The sequence below is a fragment of the Ursus maritimus genome, unplaced genomic scaffold (assembly GCF_017311325.1).
Source record: "Ursus maritimus isolate PB19 unplaced genomic scaffold, ASM1731132v1 scaffold_5, whole genome shotgun sequence".
NCBI classification, from domain to species: Eukaryota; Metazoa; Chordata; class Mammalia; order Carnivora; family Ursidae; genus Ursus; species Ursus maritimus.
The window spans coordinates 84023769-84040621 of NW_024426663.1; the positions used below are offsets into that span (position 1 = coordinate 84023769).

The window sequence follows — 16853 nt, forward strand, 5'->3', positions numbered from 1 at the left end:
AAAAGGTAATAAAAAGAGAAAAGAATATGGAATTAAGACTTTGAGACTACATAGAGCCAACAGCTTGCTCAGTGTATCAAATATCATCAGTTGATTCAAACAAATAAGTGGCCATGTTGTAAAACAAGCCCACTTCCAAAGCTGGTTGAGAGTCTATTGATTTTAATTGCAAAATATGCATCACTCATTTTATTATGCTTCTAAATGTAAGTGAGTTTTAGATTTACACTACTGCATTTTAGCTCTATTCTTTTCTATTTTAGGAATAAAAGAGTGGAATTCATGATGGGACATGAGAATCACAGTTTCACCAGTGATTTCATTCTTTTAGGACTCTTTTCTTCTTCCCAATCAAGTCTAGTTTTCTTCTCCTTTATCTTCATCATTTTTATTATGACTATAACAGAAAACACAGTCATGATCCTTCTTATCCTCAGGGACTCAAGACTCCATACTCCAATGTATTTCCTGCTCAGCCATCTGTCTTTCATGGACATCTTGCATATTTCCAACATCGTCCCCAAGATGGTCACTGACTTTCTGTCAGGCAGCAGAAGTATTTCATTTGCAGGTTGTGGCATCCAGATATTTCTATCCCTCACCCTCCTGGGTGGTGAGTGCCTTCTCCTGGCAGCAATGTCTTATGATCGCTATGTAGCCATCTGTCACCCACTGCACTATCCCATTCTTATGAATGACTATGTCCGCGTTCTCATGGCTGGAGGGTCCTGGTTTGTTGGGACTGTCAACTCCATAGTCCACACAGCTTATGCACTCCACTTTCCCTTCTGTGGCTCAAGAGCCATTGATCACTTTTTCTGTGAAATCCCTGCCATGTTGAAGTTGTCCTGTGTGGACACAACACTCTATGAACGCGGAGTTTATGTTAGTGGCTTAATTTTTCTGCTTATCCCTGTCTCCGTAATCTTTGCTTCTTATGTCCAAATTCTCCTTACTGTCCTTCAAATGAAATCATCAGAAGCACGGAAAAAGTCATTTTCTACCTGTTCCTTTCACATGATTGTGGTCACAATGTACTATGGGCCTTTTATTTTCACATACATGAGACCCAAATCATACCACACCCCTGGTCAGGACAAATATTTGGCAATATTCTATACCATTCTCACACCCACACTGAACCCCATCATCTATAGCTTTAGGAATAAAGATGTTTTGGAGGCAATGAAAAATATGCTCAAAAGTGACTTTCTCCATCAAAAATAGTAATGAAAACACTTGAAGCATCTGTTTTCTATATTAATATTCAATACTTAAAAGTTAATCAATTATTCATATTTCAGGAAAGAAAATAAAAGTTTCTCTCCATCAGCTGTGGAAAGAAGTGTGTATTTCCAAAACCCTGATAATAATAAAGTTTCACAGGTATTTGTTTTATAAACAACAAAACGTTTTACAACAAAAATGTATCATCCCCTTCCACTAAAATTCTAAGAGATTATAAAAATTGCCTTTTTTAATACAATCATATATGGGATCTATCTATCTATATAACTTCTGTATTTTATGAAACAGTAAAATTATAATTATAATGTTGCAACCTTATCAAAAATTCATAAAAAAATTATAGGCAAATGGGTGCAGGTGTTCAAAAGGTAAAAATTCTGGTTATAAGATACATAAATTAAAAATAAGTAAGTGCTGCAATGTAATGAACAGCATGGTGACTGTAGTTAGCAATGTTCTATTGTAAATAAGAAAGCGGCAAAGAGTGTAGATTTGAGAAGTTCTCACAGAAGAACATGAATTGTGATTATGTGTGGTGATAGATGATAACTATAACTATTGTGATAATCATTCACAATATGTACATATTTCAAATTATTGTGTGCTACATCTAAGAACAGTACAATTATATCACTTATATCTCAGTAAAATATCTCAAAAATAAACAATGCATTTTATTAATAAATAATATTTATTCAGTGTATATTATGTATATTATTAAATATGAATTTTAATATAATGCATCATGTAATACATTTAATATAATCTATGCATTAAATGTTATTTAGTTAATGATATTAAGAATAACATTTATTAAAAGTTTTTAATAAATAGCATTCGATTTCCTTTAATATGAGCTCTAAGTAGTGAAAACACTTCATTTTGAAATCCACAATCCCTATTTTCTTGCACAATGATGGAAGCAAGTATTGCATGTAAGATCTCCACACATCAATTGCATCCTTGTCCTAGTGCCCCTGGATCTTTTTACATTGTTATTTGTCTACTCGGATTCTCACTCTCTCTCTCTTTTTTTTTCCTTGATTTGGTCTTTGTAGGTTCTGCGTTGATATATATTTGTCCATTTCTTCTAGGTTATTCAATTTGCCATCATATAATTTTTTATGGTACTTTCATGATACTTTGTATTTGTATGGTATCATTGTAAATTCTCTGCTTCTATTTCTGATTTTATTTATGTAAGCCCTATCTATTTTTTTTCTTAGTTAAGGTTTATCAACTTTTTTAATCTTTTCAAACACTAACAGTTTTATAGAACTATTTTATTTTTCTGCTATTTATTTTTGTTCTGATACATTACCCCCTTCCTTTTTTGAACTTGTGGCTCAGTTTGTTTTTCACTTTCCAGTTCCCTCAGTTGTAAAGTTTGGTTGTTGTTTGAGATCTTTCTTTTGAATTAATGTAAATATTTGCTGCTGAGAAACATCCCTCTTAAAACTACTTTTGCAGCTCCCCACAGGTATTGATCCGTTTGCTTCCATTTTGTTTATTTTAGTGTTTTTTTTTTTTTCTTTCTCCTTTTGGATTTCTTCTTTCATCTATCGGTTGTTCAGGATTGTGTTGTTTAATTTGTACATATCTGTAAAATTTCCAGCTTGTGTTATTGATTTCTAGCTTCATGCCATTGTGGTCAGAAAAGTCATTGGCTTTGACTTCAATCTTATTTAATATGTTAGGATTTTTCATCAATATAGAATCTGTCCTTCATAATGTTCCTTGTGTTCTTGACAAAACTATTTTTCTGCTTCTGTTGGATGGAATGCTTTGTATATGCCACTTGTGTCCATTTTGTCTAAAGAATTTTGTAAGTCCAACAATTCCTTGTTGATTTTCTCTCTCAGTGATATTGTTCAAAGTGGGGTATTGAAGTACATTACTATCAGTGTATTGTAAATTTCTTCTTTCAGCTTTTTTCATTAATATATTAGATTCTTCTATGTTATGTACATCTATATTTATCATTGTTATATCTTGTTGAGTTGACATTTTTTGTCATTATATAATGTTCTTAGGGAGTTTTATTTGTTTGTTTTTTGTTTTTGTTTACCAAATTTGGCTTAAAATCTATCTTGTCTTTTATAAGTATAGTTATTTCTGTTCTCTTTTGGTTTTTGCTTCCATGGGATGTTTTTATTCTTTCCCTGTTATCCTAACTGTGCCTTTAAAGCTGAAGTTATTCTCTTGTAGGCAGCATAGAGCTGTTTTTTTTTTAATCTATACAGCCACTCTATGTCTTTTGATTAGATAATTTAACCAATTTATATTTAAAATAATTTTCAATACATAGGGACTTGCTAAGTCATTTATTTTTGTTTGTATTTCCCATTTTTCTTCCTCTTCCCTTGCTGTCTATATTTGTAAAGCAATTGTTTTTAATAGGAGTATGATTTGATTCCTTTTATTTTTTCTGAATTCAATGTACATTTTGCTCTTTGATTATTGTACAACTTATATATAATATCTTATATATGTAACAGACTTTTTATGCAGAACACCTTTAACTTCAGTCACATATGAAATGCAATTTGCACCATGAAATAAAGGAAGAGTAAACTCATGAGGATTAAGAGATTATTCTTTTTTTTTAACAAGAAAAAATTCAATCCCCAGCTGAACAGATCTGAGGATAATAGGAAAATCTATAAATTTGAATTCATAGATTTATGAATTTCCAAATTAACATTAAAAAACACAAAACACTATGTATTAAGGATAAGAGCTTTATTTTCTCTACTGGGGATATAGAAATATAGACAGAAGAGCCTACATTGATATGCAGAACAGTGTCAGACTTCTAAAAAAAGTGTATTTATAGGTTGCCTGGACAGTCAAAATCATGATTTAATTGGCATGAGCTAGGGGCACCTGGGTGGCTCAGTCGGTTAAGCATCTGTTTTGGCTCAGGTCATGACCTCAGGATCCTGGGATCTGGTTCCCTGCTCAGTGGGACACCTGCTTGTCCCTCTCCCTCTGCCCCTCACCCCTGATCATGCTCTCTCTATTGCTCTCTGCTTTCTGTCTCAAATAAATAAATAAAATCTGTAAAAAAATAATTAGCATGAGATTATAAGAAATACAGAGTTGAAAATGGAAGTAGATAATAAGATATTTTAAGAATAGCCCATAAATGAAAGTCACACAGAGGAGGTGTAAAGATTTATTGTTGTTTTGGGAATTCGAGTTTCTCTGTGTGTTGTAGCAGGGAGTTATGCTGTCCACTGAGCACATATGCAGGATGCAGGATGCTGGATATGTTCTTTATATTCTATGACGGATCATCCAAGACAAAATAGACATTTCTCTGTGGAGGACTTCCTCTGCTATATGTAGAAGAAATAGAAGACTAATTAGATGAGATCATGTAACAGTGTTTTTTTTTTTTTTTCTTATTCCCCTCACTTAGAGATTTTAGTCCAACCAGCCTCTGGGCCACACCATTTATTCCAATTAAATGAAGTATGACATTTTACCCTGTATATGCCCACTTTTTTATTTGCAAGTTCTTGTTTTTCTATATGTGAACTCCTGAAACAATATGTATTAACATAATGGAATGATTCAAGTAAGTATTTTGGTGAAAGTTTGTATTGGCTGAATTTATGTTGTATCTGTCTATTCTGCCACTAAACTGTTTGTGTTTCCCTTAGGAAAAAACAGCCAAATAAAACACAAGAAAAGAAAGTTACTGTAAATCCAAATTCATATTTCAATATGTGAAGAAGTCTAGGGTATCCTTCACTCTGAAAATAGGTAAAAATTAGGGGTGCCTGGTGGCTCAGTCAGTTAAGCATCCAACTCTTGATTTTCCCTAAGGTCATGATCTCAGGGTCCCGAGATCAAGCTCTGTGTCAGGCTCTGTGCAGGGCACGGAACCTGCTTAAGATTCTCTGTCTCCCTTTGCTTCTCCATCAAAAAACAACAACAGAAATAGGTAAAATTGAAAGAGAAACTCAGTCATTTTAAATTTGTGGTTATGGATTGTGTGATTATGGGGGAATTACTATTAGTGCTAATATACATTAAAATAGTAACAAAAATATAATTTATTTACTTCTGTCTTCTATTAATTTAAATTATTGTGAAAGCACTTATATTTTTAAAAAATGTTCTATTTATTTCTGATTGTATGAAATATCTTACTTTTAAATGTTTATTTAATTCATCAATGAATTTGGTGGAAAGAGAAATCACTTTGCATTCATTACTATCTAGATGTATTTTAAATATATTTTTCTAGCTTATTTAATATGTTTCTCCTTGTCAACTAAACAATGTTTACCATCATATATATATATATATAAATTAATAATGTAAAATAAATGTAAAATATAATATAATAATGAATAAAATAATATAAAATAAAGAGAAATTTCTCTGTTGAGTACTTCCTCTGCTATATGTAGAAGAAATTAGAGGCTAATTAAATGAAATCATGGAACATTTTTTTGTTGTTGTTAGTTTTTTTGTGTTTTTGTTTTTTTCCTCACTTAGAGAGTTCAGTCCAACTGGCCTCTGGGCCACACCATTTATTCCAATTAAATGAAGTATGATTATTTTGCCCTCTATATGTCCACATTTTTACTTACAAGATCATGTTTTTCTATATGTGAACTCCTGAAACAATATGCATTAAGATAATGGAGTGATTCAAGTAAGGTGTTTTTTGTTTGGTTTGGTTTGGTTTGGTTTGGTTTGGTTTGGTTTGGCTTGGTTTGGTTTGGTCTGCACTACCAAAGACTTTTTTTTGTTTGGTTTTGATGTTCTGCAGGAATTTATGTTTCTTTTGTTTAAAGGTTTTATTTATTTGAGAGAGAGAGAATGACAGAGAGGGCATGAAAGGGGGGAGGGTCAGAGGGAGAAGCAGACTTCCTGCTGAGCAGGGAGCCCGATGTGGGACTCCGTCCCAGGACTCCAGCATCAGGACATGAGCCCAATGCAGTTGCTTAAACAACTGAGCCACCCAGGATCCTATGTTTCATTTTACAAAATTTTAATTCCCATTGGAGTGATGCCATAGTTTTTATTTAATTTAAAATCATTATTGACTCCTCTCTTTCTCTTACATCTTACATCTATTCACCAGCATACTTGCTGGCTGCACCTTTAAAACAGGTTCCGTATATGCCCACTTCTCAACAGCTCCCTGCAGATCCTTGGGCTCAGCCACCATTGTGTCTTGCTTTGGTACCATGAAGAACTTTTAATTGCCCTTCCAATTTCCAATTTTCTATTTTCTGCTCTTCTAATTTGTTTTTTTTTTCTTTTTCTAGTATTTTATTTTATTTTATTTTATTTATTTTATTTTATTTTACCATGTTATGTTAGTCACCATACACTACATCATTAGTTTTTAATGTAGTTTTCCATGATTCATTGTTAGCATATAACACCCAGTGCTCCATACAATACATGCCCTCTTTATTACCCATTACTGGGCTAACCCACCCTCCTCCCCTCTGAAACCCTCAGTTAGGTTCCAGTAGTCCATAGTCTCTCAGGGTGTGTCTCCCTCTCTGATTTCCCTCACTTCAGTTTTCCTTTTTTTTTTTTTTTTAAAGATTTTTTATTTATTTATTTGACAGAGATAGAGACAGCCAATGAGAGAGGGAACACAAGCAGGGGGAGTGGGAGAGGAAGAAGCAGGCTCATAGAGGAGGAGCCTGACGTGGGGCTCGAACCCGGAACGCCGGGATCACGCCCTGAGCCGAAGGCAGACGCTTTAACCGCTGTGCCACCCAGGCGCCCCCAGTTTTCCTTTTCTTCTCCTAATGTCTTCCATGCTATTCCTTATTTTCCATAAGTGAATCATATGATAATTGTCTTTCTCTGCTTGACTTATTTCACTTAGCATAACCTCCTCCAGTTCTATCCACATAAATGCAAATGGTGGGTATTCATCCTTTCTAATGTCTAATATTCCATTCTATATATGAACCATAACTTCTTTATCCATTTGTCTGTTGAAGGGCATCCCAGCTCCTTCCACAGTTTGGCTATTGTGGACATTACTGCTATGAACATTGGGGTGCATGTGCCCCTTATTTTCACTACATCTGTATCTTTAGTATAAATATCCAGTAGTGATTGCTGGGTCATAGTGTAGCTTTATTTTTAACTTTTTGAGGAAATTCTACACTGTCTTCCAAAGTGGCTGCACCAACTTGCATTCCTACCAACAGTGTAAGAGGGATCCCCTTTCTCCACATCCTTTCCAACACTTGTTGTTTCTTGCCTTTTCCATTCTTGCCATTCTAACTGGTGTAAGGTGGTATCTCAAGTGGTTTTGATTTAAATTTCCCTGATGGCTAATGATGTTGAACATTTTTTCATGTGTCTGTTAGCCATTTGTATGTCTTCTTTGGAGAGGTGTTTGTCCATGTCTTCTGCCCATTTTTGATGGGCAGATTATTGGGACTTGATTATTTATTTTTTGGGGCATTGAGTTTGAGAAGTTCTTAATAGATCTTAGATGCCAGCCTTTTATCTGTAGTGTCATTTGGAAATATCTAATCCCTTTCTGTGGGTTGCCTCTTTGTTTTGTGGACTGTTTCCTTTGCTGTGCAGAAGCTTTCTAATAAGAGAAGAGACAAGAACTGTATGATCCTCTCAATTGATGCAGAAAAAGCTTTTGACAAAATGCAACATCCTTTCCTGATTAAAACTCTTCAGAGTGTAGGGATTGAGGGAACATTCATCAACTTCATAAGAACCGTCTATGAAAAGCCCACAGCAAATATCATTCTCAATGGGGAGAAGCTGAGAGCTTTTCCCTTAAAATCAGGAACATGACAATGATGCCCACTCTCACCAGTATTGTTCAACACAGTACTGGAATTCCTAGCATCAGCAATCAGACAACAAAAAGGAATAAATGTATTCAAATTGGCAAAGAAGAAGACAATCTCTCTCTCTTCACAGATGACATGATACTTTATGTAGAAAACCCCAAAGACTCCACCCCCAAATTACTAGAACTCATACAGCAGTTCAGTAATGTGGCAGGATACAAAATCAATGCACAGAAATCAGTTGCTTTTCTGTACACTAACAATGTAACTGTAGAAATAGAAATTAGGAATCAATTTCATTTACAGTAGCAACAAAATACATAAGATACCTTGGAATAACCCTAACCAAAGAGGTCAAGGATCTATACTCTAGAAACTACAGAACACTTATGAAAGAAATTGAAGAAGACACAAAAAGATGGGAAAATATTCCATGATCATAGATTGGAAGAATAAACATTGTTAAAATGTCTATGTTGCCCAGAGCAATCTGCACTTTCAATGCCATCCTTATTAAAATACCATTTGTATTATTCGAATAGTTGGAACAAAGAATCCTAAAATTCATATGGAACCAGAAAATACCCCAAATCACCAAGGAAATGTTGAAAAAGAGAAACAAATCTGTGGGCATCTCTCTGCCTGATTTCAAGCTATATTACAAAGCTGTGATCACCAAGACAGCATGGTACTGGCACAAAAGCAGACACATAGATCAGTGGAACAGAATAGAGAACCCAGGAATGGACAGACCCTCAACTTTATGTTCAACTAATCCTCAACAAAGCAGGAAAAAATATCCAATGGGAAAAAGACAGTCTCTTCAATAAATGGTGCTGGGATAATTAGACAGCTATATACAGAAGAATGAAACTTGACCACTCTCTCACACCACACACAAACTCAAAATGGATGAAAGACCTCAATGTGAGATAGGAATCCATCAAAATCATAGAGAACATAGGCAGTAACCTCTTCGACATAAGCCACAGTAACTTCTCGTAAGTCTCATCTCCAAAGACAAGGGAAACAAAAATGAAAATGAACTTTTAGGACTTTATCAAGATGGTCTCATGGGTTTTCAGGCTGGAGAACAGTCACCCATTTAAATAGAATTCTATCTTGATAGCCATGTCTCTAACCCTGAATTCTTTATCCCAAATGTTCAAGTTCATGACAAAAAGCCTCACCATAGCATTCATTTTTTAATGTGAAAAATCAAGTGTTTAATCTTCACAAAAGAATGCTTTGTCTAAGTACCTTAGATTATAAATCCAATGCACTTTGACCTTGAGATAATTTTCTTTACCAAAAAATGAAAACATTTTCTTTTTTAAACTTTTGCACTGGATCAACATTATCATTAATGCTGTTATTAGTGGCATGCAAAGAATAAGAACAAGTAGGTATCATCTGGTATATAAAATTGCATTAAAATATAGTTTCAAAATATCACAAACAACAGTGAACAACAACTCCCCTGTTGTAATACACAGTATTTTATTTCATCTGGCATTTATAACAAAATAAAAATTTTAAAAACCTTAAAAATGTATGATCATTTTAAAGATATCATCCAAATTTGTGAAATATTAAAAATTAAAATGTAATATAATATAAATTAATTTTATAATTTTAATGTACTTACATATACAAATATGCATGAATATATAATTATATATGTCAAATTATTTTTCTTTAAATTCATCACATTTTATTTTTTAATTCTTTTTACCTTTGTGAAATTGAAATATTTACTTTAGAATGGTGTTCGGTCCTTTCTCACCTAATATAACATAAAAACTACAATATGCCTAGTATTCAAAATTATATTCAGAATACCCTTTACATCGTATGAATAAACATGTCTTGTTATAGCTGCCAGAGTCATGGCAATAATGTCTTCTTTTATGCTTGTTTTGTTTGATGTTTTTATTTGAATTCTAGTTAGTTAAAATATAGTGTAAAATTGGTTTCAGGAGTGCGATTTAGTGATTCAACACTTACATATAAAATCCAGTGCTCATAACAAGTGCCCTCCTTAATACCCATTACTCATTTAGCCCATTCCCACACACCCCTCCTCTATCAACCCTGTTTGTTCTCTACAGACAAGAGTCTTTTTCATGATTTGCCTTCCTCTCTTTTTCCCCTTCCTCTATGTTCATCAGTTTTGTTTCTTAAATCCCACATACGAGTGAAATCAAATTGTACTTGTCTCTCTTTTATTGACTCATTTTGCTTAGTAAAATATACTCTACCATCATCCGCATTGTTGCAAAAGGCAATATTTCACTCTTATTGACGGCTGAGTAATATGTATATTAGCTATCTTCTTTATCCATTCATCAGAGGACGGACATTTGGAGTCTATCCATAATTTGGCTAATGTTGATAATGCTGTTATAAACATCAGGGTGCATATGTCCCTTTGAATCAGTATTTGTGCATCTTTTCAGCAAATATCTAGTAGTGCAATTACTGAGTCATAGGGTAGCTCTTTTTTTAACCTCTTGAAGAACCTCCATACTGTTTTCCAGAGTGGCTGTACCAGCTTGCATTCCCACCAACATCTACATCCTTGCCAAAATCTCTTGTTTCCTGTGCTGTTAATTTAACCACTCTTACAGGTATGAGGTGATATCTCATTGTAGTTTTTATTTGTATTTCCCTGACGATGGATGATGTTGAGCATCTTCTCATGTGTCTGTTAGTCATCTATATGTCTTGTGTGGAAAAATGTCTATTCGTGGCTTCTGCCCATTTAACTGGATTATTTGTTTTGTGGGTATTGAGTTTGACAAATACTTTTAAATCATTAGATGTGGTGGCAAATTTAATACAAACTTTCAAATTAATTAGTAAGTATGAGCACAGTATAACTATATACTTATTGGACATTAGTATGAAAACTATAGAAATACAGAAAACTTCAATAAAGTAATTTTCTTCAATAATAAGAATGGTTAAAGTAATTAACATTTGGCTTTTCCTTTAAGGAACTGGCAGATAAAAATGTCTTTAAAAACATCTGGGAAATTTTCATACCCCCCCCCAGGCTGGCCTGAGGCCATCTTGCAATATCAGTGACTCTGAGGGGGTATTGCCAAATGAACACAAAGAAGAAAAAACATATTAAAATTGTCCACCACGTATAGAAGCCTACAGTTATGGCTGTGAATGTCTCTCCATGGATGTATCTGAAATGTCAAGTACTGAACTGAGAGGTGAATTTGTACATTTTTACAGAAAGTACTCTAAGAAATTTACTCAGGAAATGCATGTGGCACTGAGAAGTGAGACCAGAAGTGAGAAAGACAGTGACCTACTGTTTCCAACTTGTGTTTTATCGATATACATGTCAATTCTGCAGAAACACTTTGAATACCATTAATAAAGAATTGCTCTTTATTAAGCACTGGGGTAAGTCACTGCTAAATCAACATCCCATTAACTAGAGGACTTCAAAAAGAAGATGATATTTGGGTTTTAATGTGTATAAAATTACCATATACAGGTTTTTAAGTATAAAATAAAATTGTAAGAAATAGATAGATACTTATGAACTTTTTAAAGACAAAATTCTATTTATGCCTAAAACATACATTGTCTTCAACCTGGGAAGAACTTTTGTGATTACAAATAACCCATCATAAAAAGGAGGCAAAAATGGTTTAGTAAGTGTTATTATGTATGACATACCTGAATCATGGGGAATATGACACAGCCCTACCCTCAAGGCTGCCACATTCATGAAATAGAGACACTTGAACCTTGAATATGGGTGACAGATGCTAAAGTAAAAGTATAGGTGAACTAGATTATATTGACAAATGGCAGAAAAACATATTTATCCTGAGCTGACCCAATAAATCTATATAACAGGGTTTATTTAAGAGATAGTTAAAATATAAGTAAGATTGAACACATTGGACAACTCAGGGAAGGGAACTCCAGGTATTGTTGGATGGTGTGATGTGGTTAGAGTCTGCTGCAGAATCTCTGGCATGGAGCAGATGAAGGTGACAGCAAAGTGGGAATGTCTGTAATGTGACTTTTTCTTATGGATTTTATACTGTAGGCAATGTAGATGGTCACATATGTGCACCTGATATGATTATATACATTTTAGTTCCATTTTTAAATATCCTTTCCTCATTGTGATCAAATATCTCTAAGATGATGCTTCCATTCAGGGGGTCAATTAAGAGACAGACAGAGTTCAAAATAAGGTTACTGGTAGTGTCAGCACTGATGGCTTTTTATACAACAACGTTAAGCAGAGTGCCTGGAGAACAAGCACAGACAACAGTTTTTTGTTTGTTTTCCTTGCTTTCAGAGCCAATTTACAAACACAATATCTAAATTGGAAGAGATGAGGGTCAAACTAAGACTTACGGAAACAAGCTTGGGCAGTGTCCATTCATGTGAGAAAGGAATTCACTTGGGAAGCACAGATGATCCCGGGAATCAAGATAACACCCAAGTCAAGTCCTCAACAAATGTCCTGAGGTGTGTTGCTTCCTCTGTGGAATTCTGTCAGTGCCGAGGGATTTACCTTAGTGCTGACTCTTACTGCTCTTTTGCCTTGTGCACTCACTAAACCTTTAGTGAAACTGGTGTAATGATAATTGCACAGAAAACCTGGCATTGCTTTTGTGAGTATGAAATGGGGGTATAAAGAAAGAAAATGGAAAAAATGTCATTGCAAAATCTTAGTAGGTGATGAATTTGCAAATGAAGAAAATATATATGGAAAAGAAGACCAAACCCATCATAAATTTATATTATTTCAACCTCAGCAAAAGTAATATTTTTGCCCAGATAGTTCTTTGTCCTCTGAGTGACCTGTGTTTATACAATATTTAGGAGCATCCACTAGATGTCAGTGGCTCCCCAGTAGTGACAACCAAAAACCTCTCTAGGCATTGCAGGATGTCCCCTGGGGGGAGGGCAATCCCCCTCCCCGCGTGAATACCTACAGTACTGATAACTTACAAGTCAAACGCGCTAAGCACCATTGTCACCTCATTTAATTTTTATATCTGTTTAATTTGTCAGCTACAAACTGGCATTACTAGAGATAAGTTGAAGGACTGACATGCTATCCTGCACAATTTACTTGTGAAATACAGAAGTATCAACCCAACCTGAAACACAATGCAAAGTAAGCATTCATTCTAGTGATGTGAGTGTGTCTGTGTGTGTGTGGGGGGGTGCATATGTGTGTATAACTCTTTGATTCTAATTGATTTGAATTCATGAAGTTTTATGGAAACTTACAGAAATATAAATTACCAACTTGTACCCTAGTTTTTTTTTTAATTTTTATTTAAATTCCAGTTAGTTAACATGCAGTATAATAGTTTCAGGTGTACAATTTAGTCATTCAATACTTAAATACAACACCTGGTGCTCATCCAAGTGCGCTCCTTAAAACTAGTTACTGAAAATGTAATTTGTTTAAACATCAAATGAGATACTTAAGGAATACAGAGTATTGAAGTATCAAGTTCCCTTTGTTTCTCCTATCTTGGCATTAGTTAAGTTTTGGTGGGAGTAAGGGGCTCATACAGGATTATATACATGGACACATAGTAGACACTGTAGGGGAGATAGAATGTTTGATATCTATACGAACAAAGGAATTCTGTACAGAATGTATCTTTGCTATAGCAGGCTAACTTCTGGTAAGGATAATTGCTGATCTGAAAAGTCACTCCAGAAAAAAAGGAAAGCACAATTTTGAAATACTTTCGACTTTGATATAGACCTCTGCAAAGTGAATCAGAAAACAAGTTCTACAAGGAACTATACTATACATTGATTTCTATGTCTTAAAGAGATGATTGTCTGAGAAACAAACTGAGGGCTTCAGAGGGGAGGGGCTGGGGGAATGGGATAGGCTGGTGATGGGTAGTAAGGAAAGCACATATTGCATGGTGCACTGGGTGTTATACGGAACTAATGAATCACTGAATTTTACATTAAAAAAATAAAATAAAATAAATAAAATAAAAATTAAAAAAATAGAGAGATGATTGTCAATATTTAGATCTTGGTTTCTTTAAACCATGTAATGAAGTGAGGGCATTCTTTTGATATTTTATTTATTTATTTGAGGGGGGGTGGGGGACTAGAGATGAAGGATAAGCAGACTCTGCACTGCACCCAGGGCCTGACATGGGCCTTGATCCCAGGTCCCTGAGATCATGACCTGAATGGAAACCAAGAGTCAGACTCTTAACCTACTGAGCCTCCCAGGGACCCCCAGAGGGTGCACATTGTAAATATCTGCCCCACAATAAATACATGAATTCTAAAATTGAATCCCATTTTCTTATTATTTTACTTCCAAACTTCTGAAGACAAGGATAGGAAAATAAACTACTGTAAGAAATATAGTTACAGAAATACAATGTCAGTGACTTTCAAACTTGCAAAACATATATATATATATATATATATATATATATATATATATATATATATATATATATATATATATATATACACACATATCTGACTTACAGAGATAATAGGAGTGTTCTTTAGAAAAACATGTTTTTAAATATTAATATTTTTTATTGGAAGCAACTATGATTTAAACTTCATTTAGAGTTCCACAAATATTCTTTATTTGTTTTTCATAGGTTTTTATTTAAATTCCCATTCATTAACATGGAACATAATAGTAGATTCAGCTATACAATCTAGGGATTCAACACCTCAATTCAACCCAAGTGCCATCATCAAAAGTGGCTTCCTTAATACCCATCACCCATTTAGCCCACTCCCCATCCCCTCCCCTCCATTAATCATCAGTTTGTTCTCTATAGTTAACAGTCTCTTTCTTGGTTTGTCTCTCTCTTTATATGTATATATATTTTTCCTTTTCCACTTATGTTTTGTTTCTTAAATTCCACATATAAGTGAAATCATGGTATTCATGTTTCTTCAAATGACTTATTTCACTTAGCATGATATTGTCTAGCTCCATCCATGTCATTACAAATGACAATATTTCATTTTTTATGGCTGCATGATATTCCACTGCGCATACACACCACGTCTTCTTTATCAATTCTTCAGTCAAAGGACATTTGGAAATTTATTTTCCATAATTGTAGATAATGCTGCTATCAATATCAAGGTGCATGTATCCCTTTAAAGTTGTTTTTTTTTTTTAATTTGTTGGGGAAATAACTAGCAGTGCAATTGTTGGATAGGGTAATTCTAATTTTAAATTTTTGACGAAACTCTGTACTGTTCTCTGCAGTGGCTGGATCAGTTTATGTTTCCAGCAATAATGCAAGAAAGTTTACATTTCTCCACACCTAGGCCAACACATATTATTTCTTGTGTTGTTGGTTTTAGCCATTCTGACCAGTGTGAGGAGATTGTAGTTTTGATTTGTATTTCCCTAATAATGAGTAATGTTGAGCATCTTTTTATCTGTCTGTTAGCCATCTGGATGTCTTCTTTGAAAAAAAAAATGTCTGTTCATGTCTTCTGCCAATTTTTTAACTGGATTATTCAATCTTTGCATGCTGTGCTTATCATCTATCTATCTATCATCTATCTATCTATCATCTATCTATCTATCTATCTATCATCTATCTATCTATCATCTATCATCTATCTATGTTGGATACTAACCCTTTATAAGATATGTTGTTCGCATATATCTTCTCCCATTCCTTAGATTGCTTTCAGTTTTTATGAATATTTCCTTTGTTGTGCAGAAGTTTTTATCTTGATGTAGTCCCAGTAGTTTATTTTTTGCTTTTATTTCCCTTGCCTAAGGAGACATATCAAAAAAAAGAAGTTTCTAAGACTGATAAAAAAGACTTTGCTGCTTGTGCTCTCTTCTAGGATTTTTATGGTTTCCTTTTGCACAAATAGGTCTTTAATCTAATCTATTTTGAATTTATTTTTGTGTATGGGATAGAAAGTGGTCCAAATCCTTCTGCATGTTGTTATAGAATTTTTCCAACACAATTTGTGTAAGAAACATTCTTTTTCCCATTGGATATTCTTTCCTACTTTGTTGAAAATTAATTGACCATATAGTTGTAGATTCATTTCTGGGTTTCCTAGTCTGTTCTATTGATCTATGCATCTATTTTTGTCCAGCACCATACTGTCATGATCACTACAGCTTTGATTTTTTATAATAATTTTTTATTATATTATGTTAGTCACCATACAATACATCCCTAGTTTTTGATGTAATGTTCCATGATTCATTACTTGTGTTTTGTAATATAAATTGAAGTCTGGAATTGTGATACCTCCAGCTTTGCTTTTCTTTTTCAAAGTTGCTTTGGTAATTCAAGGTCTTTTTTGGTTCCATACAAATTTTAGGTTTGTTTGTTCTAGCTCAGTGAAAAGTGCTATTTGTATTCTGATTGGGATTGTATTAAATGTGTAGGTTGTTTTGTGTAGGACAGACATAGTAACGGTATTTGTTCTTCATATTCATGACTATGAAATGTCTTTCCATTTCTGTGTGTCATCTTCCATTTCTTTCATGAATGTTTTGTAGATTTCAGAATATAGATCTTTCACCTCTTTGGTTAGGTTTATTCCTAGATATTTTACAAGTTTTGGTGCAATTGTAAATGGGATTGATTCCTTAATTTGTCTTTCTGCTGCTTCATCATTGGTGTAGAAAAAATGCAATTGTTTTTTGTACGTTCATTTTGTATCCTATGAGTTTACTGAATACGTGTATCAGTTCTAGCAATTTTGGGGGTTCTAAAGACTCCAAAAGGGCATTCTCAATAGAGTATC

The 16853-nt window shown here is 33.9% G+C and overlaps 1 protein-coding gene across 1 annotated transcript; it reads left to right on the forward strand.

Annotated features, from left to right (window-relative positions):
- The first annotated feature begins 282 nt into the window (after positions 1-282).
- Positions 283-1227, forward strand: LOC103680339 (olfactory receptor 2AJ1-like). Its single transcript, XM_008709879.1, has one exon. It carries the CDS (start codon positions 283-285, stop codon positions 1225-1227), a length of 945 nt encoding a protein of 314 aa, XP_008708101.1.
- Positions 1228-16853: the final 15626 nt, after the last annotated feature.